This window comes from Haemaphysalis longicornis, unplaced genomic scaffold (genome assembly GCF_048455015.1).
Source record: "Haemaphysalis longicornis isolate Haplotype H1 unplaced genomic scaffold, Haemaphysalis longicornis Haplotype H1 scaffold_6, whole genome shotgun sequence".
In the NCBI taxonomy this organism is placed as follows: Eukaryota; Metazoa; Arthropoda; class Arachnida; order Ixodida; family Ixodidae; genus Haemaphysalis; species Haemaphysalis longicornis.
This window is the reverse complement of record NW_027526407.1, coordinates 114,294,430-114,306,927: the sequence shown is the minus strand read 5'-3', so window position 1 is coordinate 114,306,927 and position 12,498 is coordinate 114,294,430. Positions and strand designations below refer to the sequence as shown.

The following is a 12,498-nucleotide window of genomic DNA, read 5'->3' as shown; positions in this document are numbered from 1 at the left end:
TCCACCATATCTACCCCAACCAATATTATAGCACCCGCCAAGTATGCCCCCCGCCAGGCACCCTGTACCATCTAGTATGGGAATGACGCCGTCCCACGTATGAGCAGTGGGTGGGCCGGCTGTTTAGTACGGACCTCTCGACCTAGCGCATGCTGATAAAGATGGCACGAGGCATCCAGCACAGCAAGGACCCGGGCATCCCACAGACGCCCTGCGCCGGTGCTCTCACTATCGTGCACAGTTAAGTCTGAAATTAACGATGTTTATTCTCTCTCTCTCTCTCTCTCTCTCTCTCTCTCTCTCTCTCTCTCTCTCTCTCTCTCTCTCTCTCTCTCTCTCTCTCTCTCTCTCTCTCTACCTGGTGTAGGCTTTCTTGCACAGCCTTCACGTCGTGCGAAAAAGCCAGCCAGAAGGGGCATGTCGCGTGGCAGGGCCAACTTTTATGGCTCTGTCATGCGTAAACTTTGAACGCTAAAACAGCGCCATGAATGGAATCAAATAGCAAACACTATGCGTGAAGTATTAGCAGTTTCAAATAATCGAACCCCTCTGCTGCAAATCTAAGCTCCAATCATTTTCAAGCGGGAAAGGAAAGATAAAAAAGCTAGGATATAGCTTCTCTCCAGTCGGACACTTTTGTCCATGTTTCATGTATTCGCCAATTTTAGGGCGAAATTTTCCGCCCTCGTGAATACTAACACAAACGAAAATCATGGGTATATAAAAACGGACACGAACGAGACTACACAATTTGTCAGCACAGTACGCTTTCAATTTTCTAACAACATTTTTTAAAAACTAAGTTTTCATCATTATGTGCGATTGGAACTCATGCGTCACATTTAAAGGGACGCCGTAGGGAATCGGTCGAACGCTCGTTTGCGGTGGCACTCCGCAGATTAACACACATTGCCGTTCATGTCACTATTGAGCAAAATCCTTGCGCCCCAATTGGTTAATACACGAACTAGCCTCTCAGCTTTTTCCATGAAGGACATTTGTAGCCTTATTTAAACGTACATAAAGACATGCCAAAATATTGCCTAAAGAGCAACTACCCCCTCCTGTTGCTTTGATGTGTAAAATGGGATAAGACAAAAATTCACGCGAGCGCATAATAAATGTGCGCGGTCGGCAAAAACTTAAGCTCCCGCAGTGTTGCAGTGTCAATGCCTTCTTTACAGGAAAGATTATCCTAGGTGGCTATATATAGGAGTACGAAATCATAAAAGTATATCGTTGTTCCTATATGTCTTACTCCGAAAAAATAACATTATAGGCTTTTAAAAAGAAATGTCACGTTTGCGCATCACTTGATGTGACAAGCGGGTAGCGATAGGGTGGCCACCTTTCCCCAAAAAGAAAAACGGCCCTACCGAGGCGGGGGGGGGGGGGGGGGGGGGAGAGGAGGGGGCATATAGAAGGTTGGATTTGGGTTGGAAAACAGACGTCACGTGTTTCTTATCGTTTTTTTTTGTTTTTTACCACGCAATGCCGGTTATTGTAGCGCTTTCCTAGCGAGAAATCAGCATAAAATTTGCGCAGAAAGTGACTAAGGGTATAATGTGGACGTGATTGTCTGGAAACACGTGACGTATTTTCTTTGCTCACGTGACCTTGCGCAGCTTGTCGGCACATATTTATCGTCGTAGTTGCTGAATTGACGTTTATGGAATGCCAAAACTATCCTAATCGTGGCCCGATGGCCAAAAAAACAGCAGATGACGGCCGGTTTTCGGTATGGACCGGCAACCGTTTCGCTGTCTAAAAAACCAGTCGGGCCGGTCAAAAACCGACCGGGTGGCAACCCTACGTAGCGATGTTTTCTTATCTAGGGAATGTTGAACTAGGTTATTGAGCACTAAGATGTTATCAGGACGCGGAACAGGAAGCAGGAGGGCAGAGCTGGTTCTAGGCCAAGGAGATGCGAGACAGCCCTCTTGAGCACTGTTCCCCCCAGTTAGTTTACCCGCACGTCACCGGTGCTTTGCGGGAAAGCCCGTCGCCCGTAGCGGCGAAAGACGACGAATATCTGCGACGGTCAATCGCAAGTGCTGGAACTGCGCTCGCCGTTCTTCGAAAGGAAGTTTTTGAACAGTGCCAGTGTATTCGTTTAAGAGCCGACTCAAATATCGCGTTATTCTCTTCGGTATTTTTGAGGTTTCGAATATCCAGTATGTGTTCCTTCCGCCTTCGAATGTGGCCCTTGAAAATTTCGTACCGAATTTGGCAAATTGTCAATACATCTCGTAAAACATCGCAAACTTACCCAAACGTAGGAAAAAGAAGTGTTCACTATTAACTCAGTCCGTGTGAGCTGGCGTTATTTTACCAGATGTCCGCAAGCAATACAGTAACACTCACTACTAACGTTCAGCTATTTGGCATTTTCTTCAAAAGCTGCGTGCAGGCTTTAGCTTCCCTCAAAGGAATGCTGAGCGTTTGCGAAACCAGAGAAGTTCCGTGGAAGGATGACTATATTGCAGTGGATGCAGTGACCAAGTACGTAATGACAGCAGCGTGAAATGGTGGAAGAAAATTTATTCATGAAAAAGCAGAAGACAAGGTGTGGAAGAAAAAAACGCAGAACAAAGCTTTGAATTAAAGGTACGGAAGTAAAAAAAAGTAGGAAAAAAGGCGGGGAAGAAACAAAGGCAGAAAAAAACTTTGAAAGGGAGGGAAGTGAAAAAAAAAGTTCAAAGTATAAAAAAGGGTCAAAAATAGAAAGGACCCCCAAGCAGGTCTAAAAAGAAATGGAATGCGGGCAGCTTCAGGCGTTGACATCCTCCTCTGGCACGTCCTCAAACTCCCCCTCTTCATCGGCAGTCGCCTCCTGGTACTGCTGGTACTCGGAGACCAGGTCGTTCATGTTAGACTCTGCCTCGGTGAACTCCATCTCGTCCATGCCCTCTCCGGTGTACCAGTGGAGGAAGGCCTTGCGCCGGAACATGGCTGCGCAGAGAACACGAAAAAGAGGTGAGATGGCTCACAAGATAACTGAGCAGTGGAGGGGTGCACTGATTTCTGAATAGAGCCATGAATGCAATCGATGCCTCTCTGGGTAAAAAATTGAAACTAGCGGTGTCGCTGGAGGGCATACCAAATAAGTAGAATAGCACAAGCAAGTCGGTTGGTGACAGCCGTCGTCCTGATATTAAGAGAGGACTTTTAATCGTCATCGTAGTTTACTGCAATGGGGACTAACATTGGAATGGCCCGGTAAAAATGAATCCGGCCCCTTCCACTACGGCGTGCCTGCTAGCACAAGCGTAGTTGTGGAGCACGCCTCGAGAATCACGTCCCGATAAGAAGCATTTACCGAACTAACAGGAGACATATCTTTTGCACTAGGGTTTGCTGTGAGAACATCCGCACGTTTTGTACAGACCAGTTATGCCACAGAATGGTGTACAAGCCTGGTGAGAAACTACCATTATTATGTACCACGGAGGTGGTTTCAGTAACGAACGAGCAAAAATATTCCAGGAAGTACCGGTGAACTGCTCCGAGATGCGCTTGAACAGCTCTTGAATGGCGGTGCTGTTGCCGATGAAGGTGGCAGACATCTTCAGACCACGAGGCGGAATGTCGCAGACAGCTGTCTTGACGTTGTTGGGGATCCACTCCACGAAGTACGAGGAGTTTCTGTTCTGGACATTGAGCATTTGTTCGTCCACCTCCCGCATGGACATGCGGCCACGGAAGATGGCCGCCACAGTGAGGTAACGGCCATGTCGAGGGTCGCACGCCGCCATCATGTTCTTGGCGTCGAACATCTGTTGGGTGAGCTCGGGAACAGAGAGCGCCCGGTACTGCTGCGTGCCCCTGGCAGTCAGCGGAGCAAAACCTGGCATGAAGAAGTGCAGCCGCGGGAAGGGAACCATGTTCACGGCCAGCTTGCGCAGGTCGGCGTTGAGTTGTCCAGGGAACCTGCGTGCGTAAAAAAGGGAAGCAGTCAGCGTTAGATAAAAAGATTGATTTCAAAAGGAAGGAACTAAGAAGTATCTACAGGGGGACCCACCGAAGGCACGTAGTGACACCCGACATGGTGGCAGAGACAAGATGGTTCAGGTCCCCGTAAGTGGGTGTGGTCAGCTTCAGCGTGCGGAAGCAGATGTCGTAGAGGGCCTCGTTGTCGATGCAGAAGGTCTCATCGGTGTTCTCGACCAGCTGGTGCACCGACAGGGTGGCGTTGTAAGGCTCCACGACTGTGTCCGAGACCTTGGGAGAGGGGACAACGCTGAAGCTATTCATGATGCGGTCCGGGTACTCTTCCCGGATCTTCGAGATGAGCAGGGTGCCCATGCCCGAACCGGTACCTCCACCGAGGGAGTGGGTGAGCTGGAAGCCCTGCAGGCAGTCGCATGCCTCTGCCTCTCTCCGCACGCGGTCGAGGACACAGTCAACCAGCTCTGCGCCCTCAGTGTAGTGGCCCTTGGCCCAGTTGTTGCCGGCACCGCTCTGGCCTGCAAGGCAGAAACATACTACAATAAGTAGGCTTTTCAAATTGGAGGCAAAAATACTAAGTCTCTGCGGCTAGCATAGATCTAAGGAAAGGAAAGCTTTTGGGAACCATGGAAAAGCCGAACAAATAGCGACTGCGTGCGTGGAAAAGAAGTGTTCGCGAAATAAGCAACTGAGAGGGAGATCTGAAACGGGACAACTAGGACGGTCGAGGGAAGAGATGAACCACAGGCGTGTAATCATTGGCTTTATTTAGAAAATACTAGACCAGGACCATCTGTCAGTGAAGGCAAGGATAACAAGGATTGGGGGTACCCACCGAAGACAAAGTTGTCAGGTCTGTAGAGCTGGCCATAAGGTCCAGACCGCACAGAGTCCATGGTGCCGGGCTCCAAATCCACCAAGATAGCCCGCGGGACGTATTTGCCTCCTGCAAAAAGGCAATAGGGGCACGCTCAGCTGATACAGGCACTCGCCACAAGTTATGCCAAGACAAAAAGTGTCTGAATAAAATGATCTGGGCCAAAGGTATGCAAATGATGGATGTGCAGCAGAGATAATCACGAAATAGGCTAAGCCCTTTAGAGTAAAAGTAATACCGCTGACGTGATTGCGCAAATCTTATTTGTCGATGTTAATAAAATTCCCCTAATTGAAGGAGGTGTCCCACTGGTCACAAAAAAAGTGCAGAAAGCACGAGCCTTACCGGAGGCCTCATTGTAGTAGACGTTAATGCGCTCCAGCTGAAGGTCAGAGTCCCCGTGGTAGCTGCCAGTGGGGTCGATGCCGTGCTCGTCGGAAATAACCTCCCAGAACTGCACACAGTGAGATGGACGGGTGAAGAGACCTGACTTTGTGCAGATACGTGAAGGCGGCTGCACTTATTCAACAAATTCTAAGGTCGGCAGATTTCAGGAGTAAAAACAAATCTGTAGGCAAAGTGTTATCCGACACATATTTGTACCACTTGCATATAATGAATCCAGTGCGCAAGCCGTCAGATGGTGAAAGGAGCAGCTCGATCCACCCACTTGCGATGCAAATTTCGTCAAACGATATGCTAAAGTTCAGCTATCTGCCATCGGATAAACGAGGCGAATTAACATGGATGAACCTGGAACATAATTGACTCATTTCGCAGTGCCCTGTAGGTGGCCTTCCCATCAGATACGATGGACTTAAGAGAGAAAATTTTCGCCGAAAGGCATGCGCGTTACAACAATGACTTCGTCAGCAGCGTCAGTTACGTGACAACCACTTTGAAACTAGATTTTGACAGTGTGTGGATGTCAGGCGGCTCAGACACTAAAAGGGGACCATTCTGAAAAAAAAAATTGACCACATCTTTCCGCCGGGGGAAACCATGGGGTGATGCGACGCATCTGGGCGGTGCTTGTTACGGTTGCGCCGACCATCGCGGTAGCAGACCTGTTAGTCTCCATTCAAATCATCGGTGGTCATCGGATGTCATCGGAGCGGCGGCGGTGGAGCGACTGAGCGGAGCGGCGCAGTTATCGCGTTTATATGTACCTCGCGTTAACGGTGAGGGGAATGGGAGAGAGTAGCGCATGCGCATGTGTTAACCGAGAGCTAACGCGCGCTGACGCACAGCTGGCATGGCGAGGGGAGCGAGCGCTAACGCAAGATGGCGCTGATGTGAGAGCGGCGTTACTGCGCAGCTGGCGTGGCGAGGAGAATGGAGGAGAGGCGTGCGGATGGACGTCGGATGCATGCATGGAGGGACAAGGCGAGTTAAAGAGATGCGTCGCATCTAAAATGAAGAACAAGCCCATAAGCGTGGCGTACAGTCAAGATCAATTAGAAGGTTGTCGCGGAAGCACCGACCAGGAAAGACGACAGCGCCGTTCCGTGGCACTTTTTTTCATTCGTGTAGATGAGATTATGCTACCCTCTCTCACTCCGTGGCTGTTGCATACAATTCGCTCACCCTCTTCTGCAAAGGCCGACTGCCACACTTTTCTTTATTCCTTTTTGGATGACGTATCCGCGTTTCGTTCCTCGGCAATTTGATAACACCGAAGATTCCGCAACGTTGCGGCATTGCGGAAGCAAATTACAATTTTGTTTGGGCTACAATGCCCCTGCATGCCGACATAGTTGCCCTGAGAAGGCTTGCGTATCAGTGTGAGGTATATCGCTGATGGGAGAAAAGAATAAAGGAAAAAAGAAACGAACGTGGCCGTTATCGTTTCTGACGGCAGTGCGCTCACTGCATGGAACAGCCAAGGGAGAAGCAAACCTAGCATAATCTCGCTGTGGCCGATGCTAAGAAGTGTCACGCAAAGGCGCTGTCGTCGCGGTCGGTCGGCGCTCCCGCGATAACTTTCAAATTGATCCCGACTGTACACTCAGGAACCGCCGTGAGCAGAAGGCGGGAAAGCAATTTCAAAGCGCAAAATAAGCCGGGGCACGCCAGCGGGTGGCAAAATGCATCGCCGCGACATGACGTTGCACTTCTCGTGTCGAGACATCCATGTGCGCGTGCGCGTCCAATCTCTTTCACTTAAAGCAGCCAAGCTGATCACATTCAGCGTTTGCCCTTTAGGGTCACTTTCTGTGCCAACATGCCTCGCTTGCACACGCTTCGGCGGCGAACCGCGAGGGTGAAGTGTGCGTTGCTCGCTCTTCCCTGATCTAACAGATAGCATATGTCTTGCCGGTGTCGGTGGCGATCTTGTGCCACATATACCCCATCGCGTCTTTGTATTTTTTGCCCAAAACATGGAGTTGGTTGTTAATCAAGGATGAGCACAACAAAACGTAATGGAATTGAGGCGAGAAATTGAATATTTGAATAAAGTGTCATAGGTCACATTCCACAAATACTAAAAGGGTATCCACGAGGAAAAACGCGAGCAGAGATCGGCGTGGTCGTGCGTTTGAAAAAAGAACAGGAATAGTAAGAAGTTGTGATACGCGTTTAATTAATTGACACAGACGCCGATACCCGCTGCGGTGGCTCAGTAGCTAAGGCGTTCTACTGCTGAGCACGAGGTGGCGGGTTCGATTCCCGGCCGCGCAGGCCGCTTTTCTGATGGAGGCGAAAAGCAAAACGCCCGTGAGTACGAGATTTCGGCGCACGTTTAAGGTGCCCAAGTGGTCAAAATTAATCCAAAGCCTTCTACGTATACGGCGCGCGCCTCATCGCCGGCGTTGGCGTTGCGTCGGCGCGTTAAACCAACAATCCACCGACACAGACAGACAAAAGTTTCGCGTTTATACAGCGAAACAAATGCTATCGCCATTAAAACTAAGATGTCGAAATCTCGTTGCAATGCGTCCTTAATCAGAGGCAGGCAGATAAAGCAAAGCAGGTTCACCCTCGCCGTTCGCCGCCGAAGCTTGTCCAAGCGAGCGTGTGTAGCGCAAGAAGTTACCCCTAGCGCAAAGCGCTCATTACTATCAGCTTGGCCGCTTGAAGCGAAAGAAAAACAGGGCAGTACACAGTGGGTTGGACGCGCACGCGCACAACGGTGTCTCGACTGTCGACACCAGAAGTGCAACGTCACATGGCGCGGCAATACATTTTGTCATGAGCTCCGTGCCCCGGTTTATTTTGCCGACGTGTAACCAGGTGAACCTCAACACCTATTGGTCAACGACAAGTCCACTAGAGAAAATGGCCGCTTTTCACCGGTAAGCCTACGCAGCGGTGCTTCCTTTTGGCCGCAGACGAGGAAAATGAACACGTGCCGTCGTCACGGGGGCGTCACTACTTCTTAACACACTGTAACGACGTGACACCGTTTAGGGAGCAGCCGCATTCAAATAGCAGGTGATTCGCCTGCCGTTCAGCTTAGCTGAGCACGTTTCTCTGCCACCTTTTTTTTTGTACGGTCACTAAAAAGGCAGAAATCAGCTCGGACACCGACACTCGATTAGCGAGAGACGATAAAGAACGCAGGAGGCTGCACTGAGTAGGCAAATAAGCTAAGCATGTAAAAGAAACAACGCGAATGAGTCAACTGCACCGAGGCGCCGCAAAACTCGGCTGAGGGTATTGTCGACTCAAAACGATTCAAGCGTTACCACTTTGCTGTGTTCGTGCAATCCAATAGGCCTTAAGGGGGAAAACACGGTGCAGAAAAAAAACAAGGCGGGGCAACAGTTCGAAAAAAAATTCTGCTACACAAAACACGGCCAACAAACCATACAGTCGTCCAGGGCGTAGGGCAACTGTGACTTCACGGTTACAGTCAAGTCATGGCGCCGGCAATGTAAACAGGCATGGCTTATCTCTGCGGCCATGGGAAAAGCAAACGGGCAAAAATTCGCATTGGCAGGCGACCGCTAAAAGAAAGAGAACACTCAGCAGCTCACCTAAGTCGCCAGCAATGACAGCCGATGTCCGCAGCGGAAACGGGGTCAGGAGCGCGAATGAGGCATTCGGTTAGGCCTAGCAGCCTCGCCTCACGCCGGCTACAAAAACCTCGAAATGCGGCACGAAATAGCGCGGTCTTACCTTGGCCCCAATCTGGTTGCCGCACCGGCTTGTATGTGGACGATTTCTCGCATATTGGATCCGGAAGCGCTGGAAACTGAAGGAAGACCACGAAGACTTGCAGCGACGATCCCGCGCCCAGCAGCTGCTTACGGCGCGAGAGCAGCGGCCAGAATGGGTGATTCGACCGGGTTCCGCCTGCTCTTAATCCTTCAACTCCTGCGTCGGCCACCAATCGGAGAGGGCGCGTGTTTCCAAACGCTTCGCTGTACAGAGCACCCACGTGCCATGTGTGATGTCACTGCTCGCGCTATTCGTTTGAACGCCTGCTAAAACGACCCCGCCGTTCTGGCTCTGTAGCCTTGACGTAGAGCACTGAGTATTGGCGCTGACGGCTTGGGTTCGAGCCCCAGCACGTCTATCTCTTGTTTTTTTTTCATTGCCTATTTATTTCTACATTTCATTTTTTTTCTAGACTGAAATCTATACGTCGTTTTTGTTAATAATGGTGATTTGGTATGTTTTAGGTCGCTTTAGGCTTGGGGCGCAGCCAATAACCACGTTGAATTACCGTTCTCTATCGCGCGAACCGACATGTCACGTGGTTGCTCTGTGCAGCGAAGCGTTTGGAAATACGCGGAGAGGGCCACTACCAACGCTCTGGTTGGCTAGTTCGGTCACGGGAATTTGATGATGATGATGATGATGATGATGCCCTCCAAGTTTTTGGCACGTACCCACATGTGAGATTGGCGAGGGATAATTCGCTTGTTGAAATTCGTGAGGACCTCAAAATACTAATTTATTTCCCGAAAGACAAATGAAGTAATATGAAACCTTGATGTGATTAAAACCCGAATTACCCATCAATTAGTTTCCTTCAGCAATTCAAGCGTCCCGAAGCTGAGAGAAAATCTTGAATACAATTATATATATACCTTTTTGCATACGCCAACTTTGTTGCGCCAATGTATAAGTGGAACCGAAAAAGTAATAATAATAATAATAATAATAATAATAATAATAATAATAATAATAATAATAATAATAATAATAATAATACTAATAACGATTAGTTAACCCTAAATGCTCAATTGGGTCCTTCAAAAGCAGTTGTCTAGCTGCCCAGAAATGGCGAGAGGCGAGAAAAAAAAAGTTCGATTGTTCCAGGGACCTGGCACCGCACACATAGTTTCGTACGTGAGAGCCCTGTTCTAAACAGATAGAAATTTAGCCTTGAAATCATGCAGTGCAGCTTGGTGAAGGTCGTGCCGGAATCGCAAAAATGAACCCACAATTTAAATGTTGATACTCTGCGAATGATAGGAGTGCATCTGAACGAGTAGCGTCGAAATGTCAATATCGTCTTAATCTTGAAGCTGCAAAAAGAGCCCGGTCATGTATGCGAACTGGACGGGAATTCGTTTCGAAAGCGCCTGTACATTTTTGTTGTGGTGCCTTGGTACCTACCTAATAAGGTACCTACCTAATAAGGGTATTGGCCAGTCATCACTGGTGTGAGAAGAAAAGAAAAAAGTTTCCTTATATAATTACTTGTATTGCGTATAATTATAGCGGTCGGAAAGGATTATAGATCTATAAGCAAGAAGAAAATAATTGATAAATTCGAAGTGGAGCAAAAATGCAGAGTATCATTTTGGATACACGATGCCTACGTCCTCCTCCCCCTTCTCCTCCTCCTCCTCCTCCTCCTCCTCCTCCTCCTTCTTCTTTTTCTTCTTCTTCTTCTTCTTCTTCTTCTTCTTCCTCTTCTTCTTCTTCTTCAGCAGCAGCAGCGGCGTTGGCGCACCTCTCGCTTCTTCGGAGCACCGGCTATTGCACCTCACATGGATTTCAAAAACTTTCCGCCGAAGGTTCTCCACGGCTGGCATGCCCAACTCGCTTTTTCCTATACTTTCAAAGGGGACCGCGTTAGCACGCGCTATAAACCTCGGCAACCACCTGCGGGAACTTGGCGTCTGTGCTCCCCACATCAGGTGCGAACGCACGTGAACTTGCGAGTGGAACAGCACGCGAGAGCAGACCAGTGGGGAGACTCCTTAGTCCAGGAGTCCCTGGCTCTGGCTGGCAGTCCGGGCCCGTCTCACCAGGTTAAGCTGGGAGCCGGGTTCAGAGCTGGACAGCTGCGCCGCCCACTGTGAAGGGGAAGGGTGGGGATTGGGAGGGAGGTCGGGTGAGAGACAACTTATTGTTTTTGTACGAAAGATATACGGGTAAGGGGTGGGAGTGCCCCGTCCTTTGCAGTCTTCGGCCAGGAGTCCTTGACCTCTGGCGGCTTCTTCAGCTTTTTGGATCAGTAGTTGCTGTAGTAGTTTTCCGGAACTGAGCAGCGCCATCTGCCATTGCTCCTTATTAAACATGCTTATTATTTGTTTGTCTTTTTGCTTTTCTGTGCATGCCCATAGTTTGTGTATAGCTAGTAATACCTCGGGGCACTCAGCGATCTGTGCAAAATATGCTGCCAAAGGGCAGATCTCAAACGCATAATACCAGTGTTCTCGAAGGTAAATCTCGCACACGCCGGGCGCTCCGCGCGGGGCACAGGCTCACGTGTGCTCGGGTATTTTTTCTAGTTTTAAATGCGAATGCATTTCTTAGTCGGGGGTTGTCGTGCTCCGTCGGCGTGCGCCTGCATTCCTCCAGCGCGAGCGCACGTGAGCGCGCGCCTCGTAGTTCTGCCTTCGTCGTCGTCGTCTCGGCGCGGCGGGGGGGGGGGGGTTGTCGTGCTCCGTCGGCGTGCGCCCGCAGGTGTTATCTCTCCGCGCTCCTCCTCGCCCCTAGCAACAGCTGTGGCGCGCCTAGCAACCGGAGCAGGTGGTAGCTCGGGCGGGAGTAGCGGAGGGCAAGGGGAGAGGAGGAGCGCGCTCGGGCGTGTGAGGGCGCTCGTATCGCGGAGCTCGGGCGGAGTAGCGGAGAGTGAGTGGAGAGGAGGAGCGCGCTCGGGCATGTGAGGGCGCTCGCATCGCGGAGCTCAGCGGGAGAGAGAGCGCGCGCGCGGGGCGGGCTTGTTGCGCGGGTCTCTCTCTCCTCTCCGCGTACCCTCTCTCTGCTCGCTGCGCTCGGAAAATGTATATAAATGCAGTGGAGCGCACGTCTCTCTCCGTTACTGCTTGCCGCAGCGCACTCATCGGTGCACCCAATGCATTCGCATTTCCGCACGATCCCCTTCGGGGAGGTGGGGGGAGTTTTTTTTCTGCGATGCTCCTCACGTGGCGCAGTCCCACGAACAAACCAGGACGACGCCAGGTGCTCCTCACGAGGCGCACATTCACGTGCGTTCAGCCAGGCTGTGTTTTCTGGTAACGCTCGATGGCGGAAATAAAAGCACCAGCAAAGTCTGTTTACGTGCTTTGAAGAAGGACGACGACGACGACGATGGCGGTGCCGTCGAAGTTTGTGGCTTCTAACCTTAAGGGGAATTGGCAAGGCAACTTATTTATGGTACTCCGATTGGACCCCAAGTGAATACTTTTCCTTCCAGAAAAAAAGGGTGGGAAATGAAAGTCCACTATAGAAAGGACGGGAACATCAGAACAATTAGAGATTACTCA

At 50.2% G+C, this 12,498-nt stretch overlaps 1 protein-coding gene across 1 annotated transcript; it reads right to left on the bottom strand.

Moving 5' to 3' along the window:
• Window positions 1-2,523: 2,523 nt before the first annotated feature.
• On the bottom strand, window positions 2,524-5,279 carry LOC144141129 (tubulin beta-4B chain-like). Its single transcript, XM_077672658.1, has 5 exons — window positions 5,171-5,279; window positions 4,784-4,894; window positions 4,022-4,466; window positions 3,494-3,930; window positions 2,524-2,952 (listed from the first exon to the last, which is right to left on the bottom strand). The coding sequence occupies exons 2-5, from the start codon at window positions 4,842-4,844 to the stop codon at window positions 2,771-2,773; spliced, it is 1,125 nt and encodes a 374-aa protein (XP_077528784.1). The 5' UTR covers window positions 4,845-4,894; window positions 5,171-5,279; the 3' UTR covers window positions 2,524-2,770.
• Between the last annotated feature and the right edge of the window lie 7,219 nt (window positions 5,280-12,498).

Coding starts and splice junctions, on each gene's coding strand:
- LOC144141129 (XM_077672658.1), bottom strand. CDS start 4,844: ATGGACTCTGTGCGGTCTGGACCTTATGGCCAGCTCTACAGACCTGAC. Junction 4,467..4,783: donor ACCTGACAACTTTGTCTTCG/GTGGGTACCCCC, acceptor TCTGCCTTGCAG/GCCAGAGCGGTGCCGGCAAC. Junction 3,931..4,021: donor GGTGTCACTACGTGCCTTCG/GTGGGTCCCCCT, acceptor TTACGCACGCAG/GTTCCCTGGACAACTCAACG.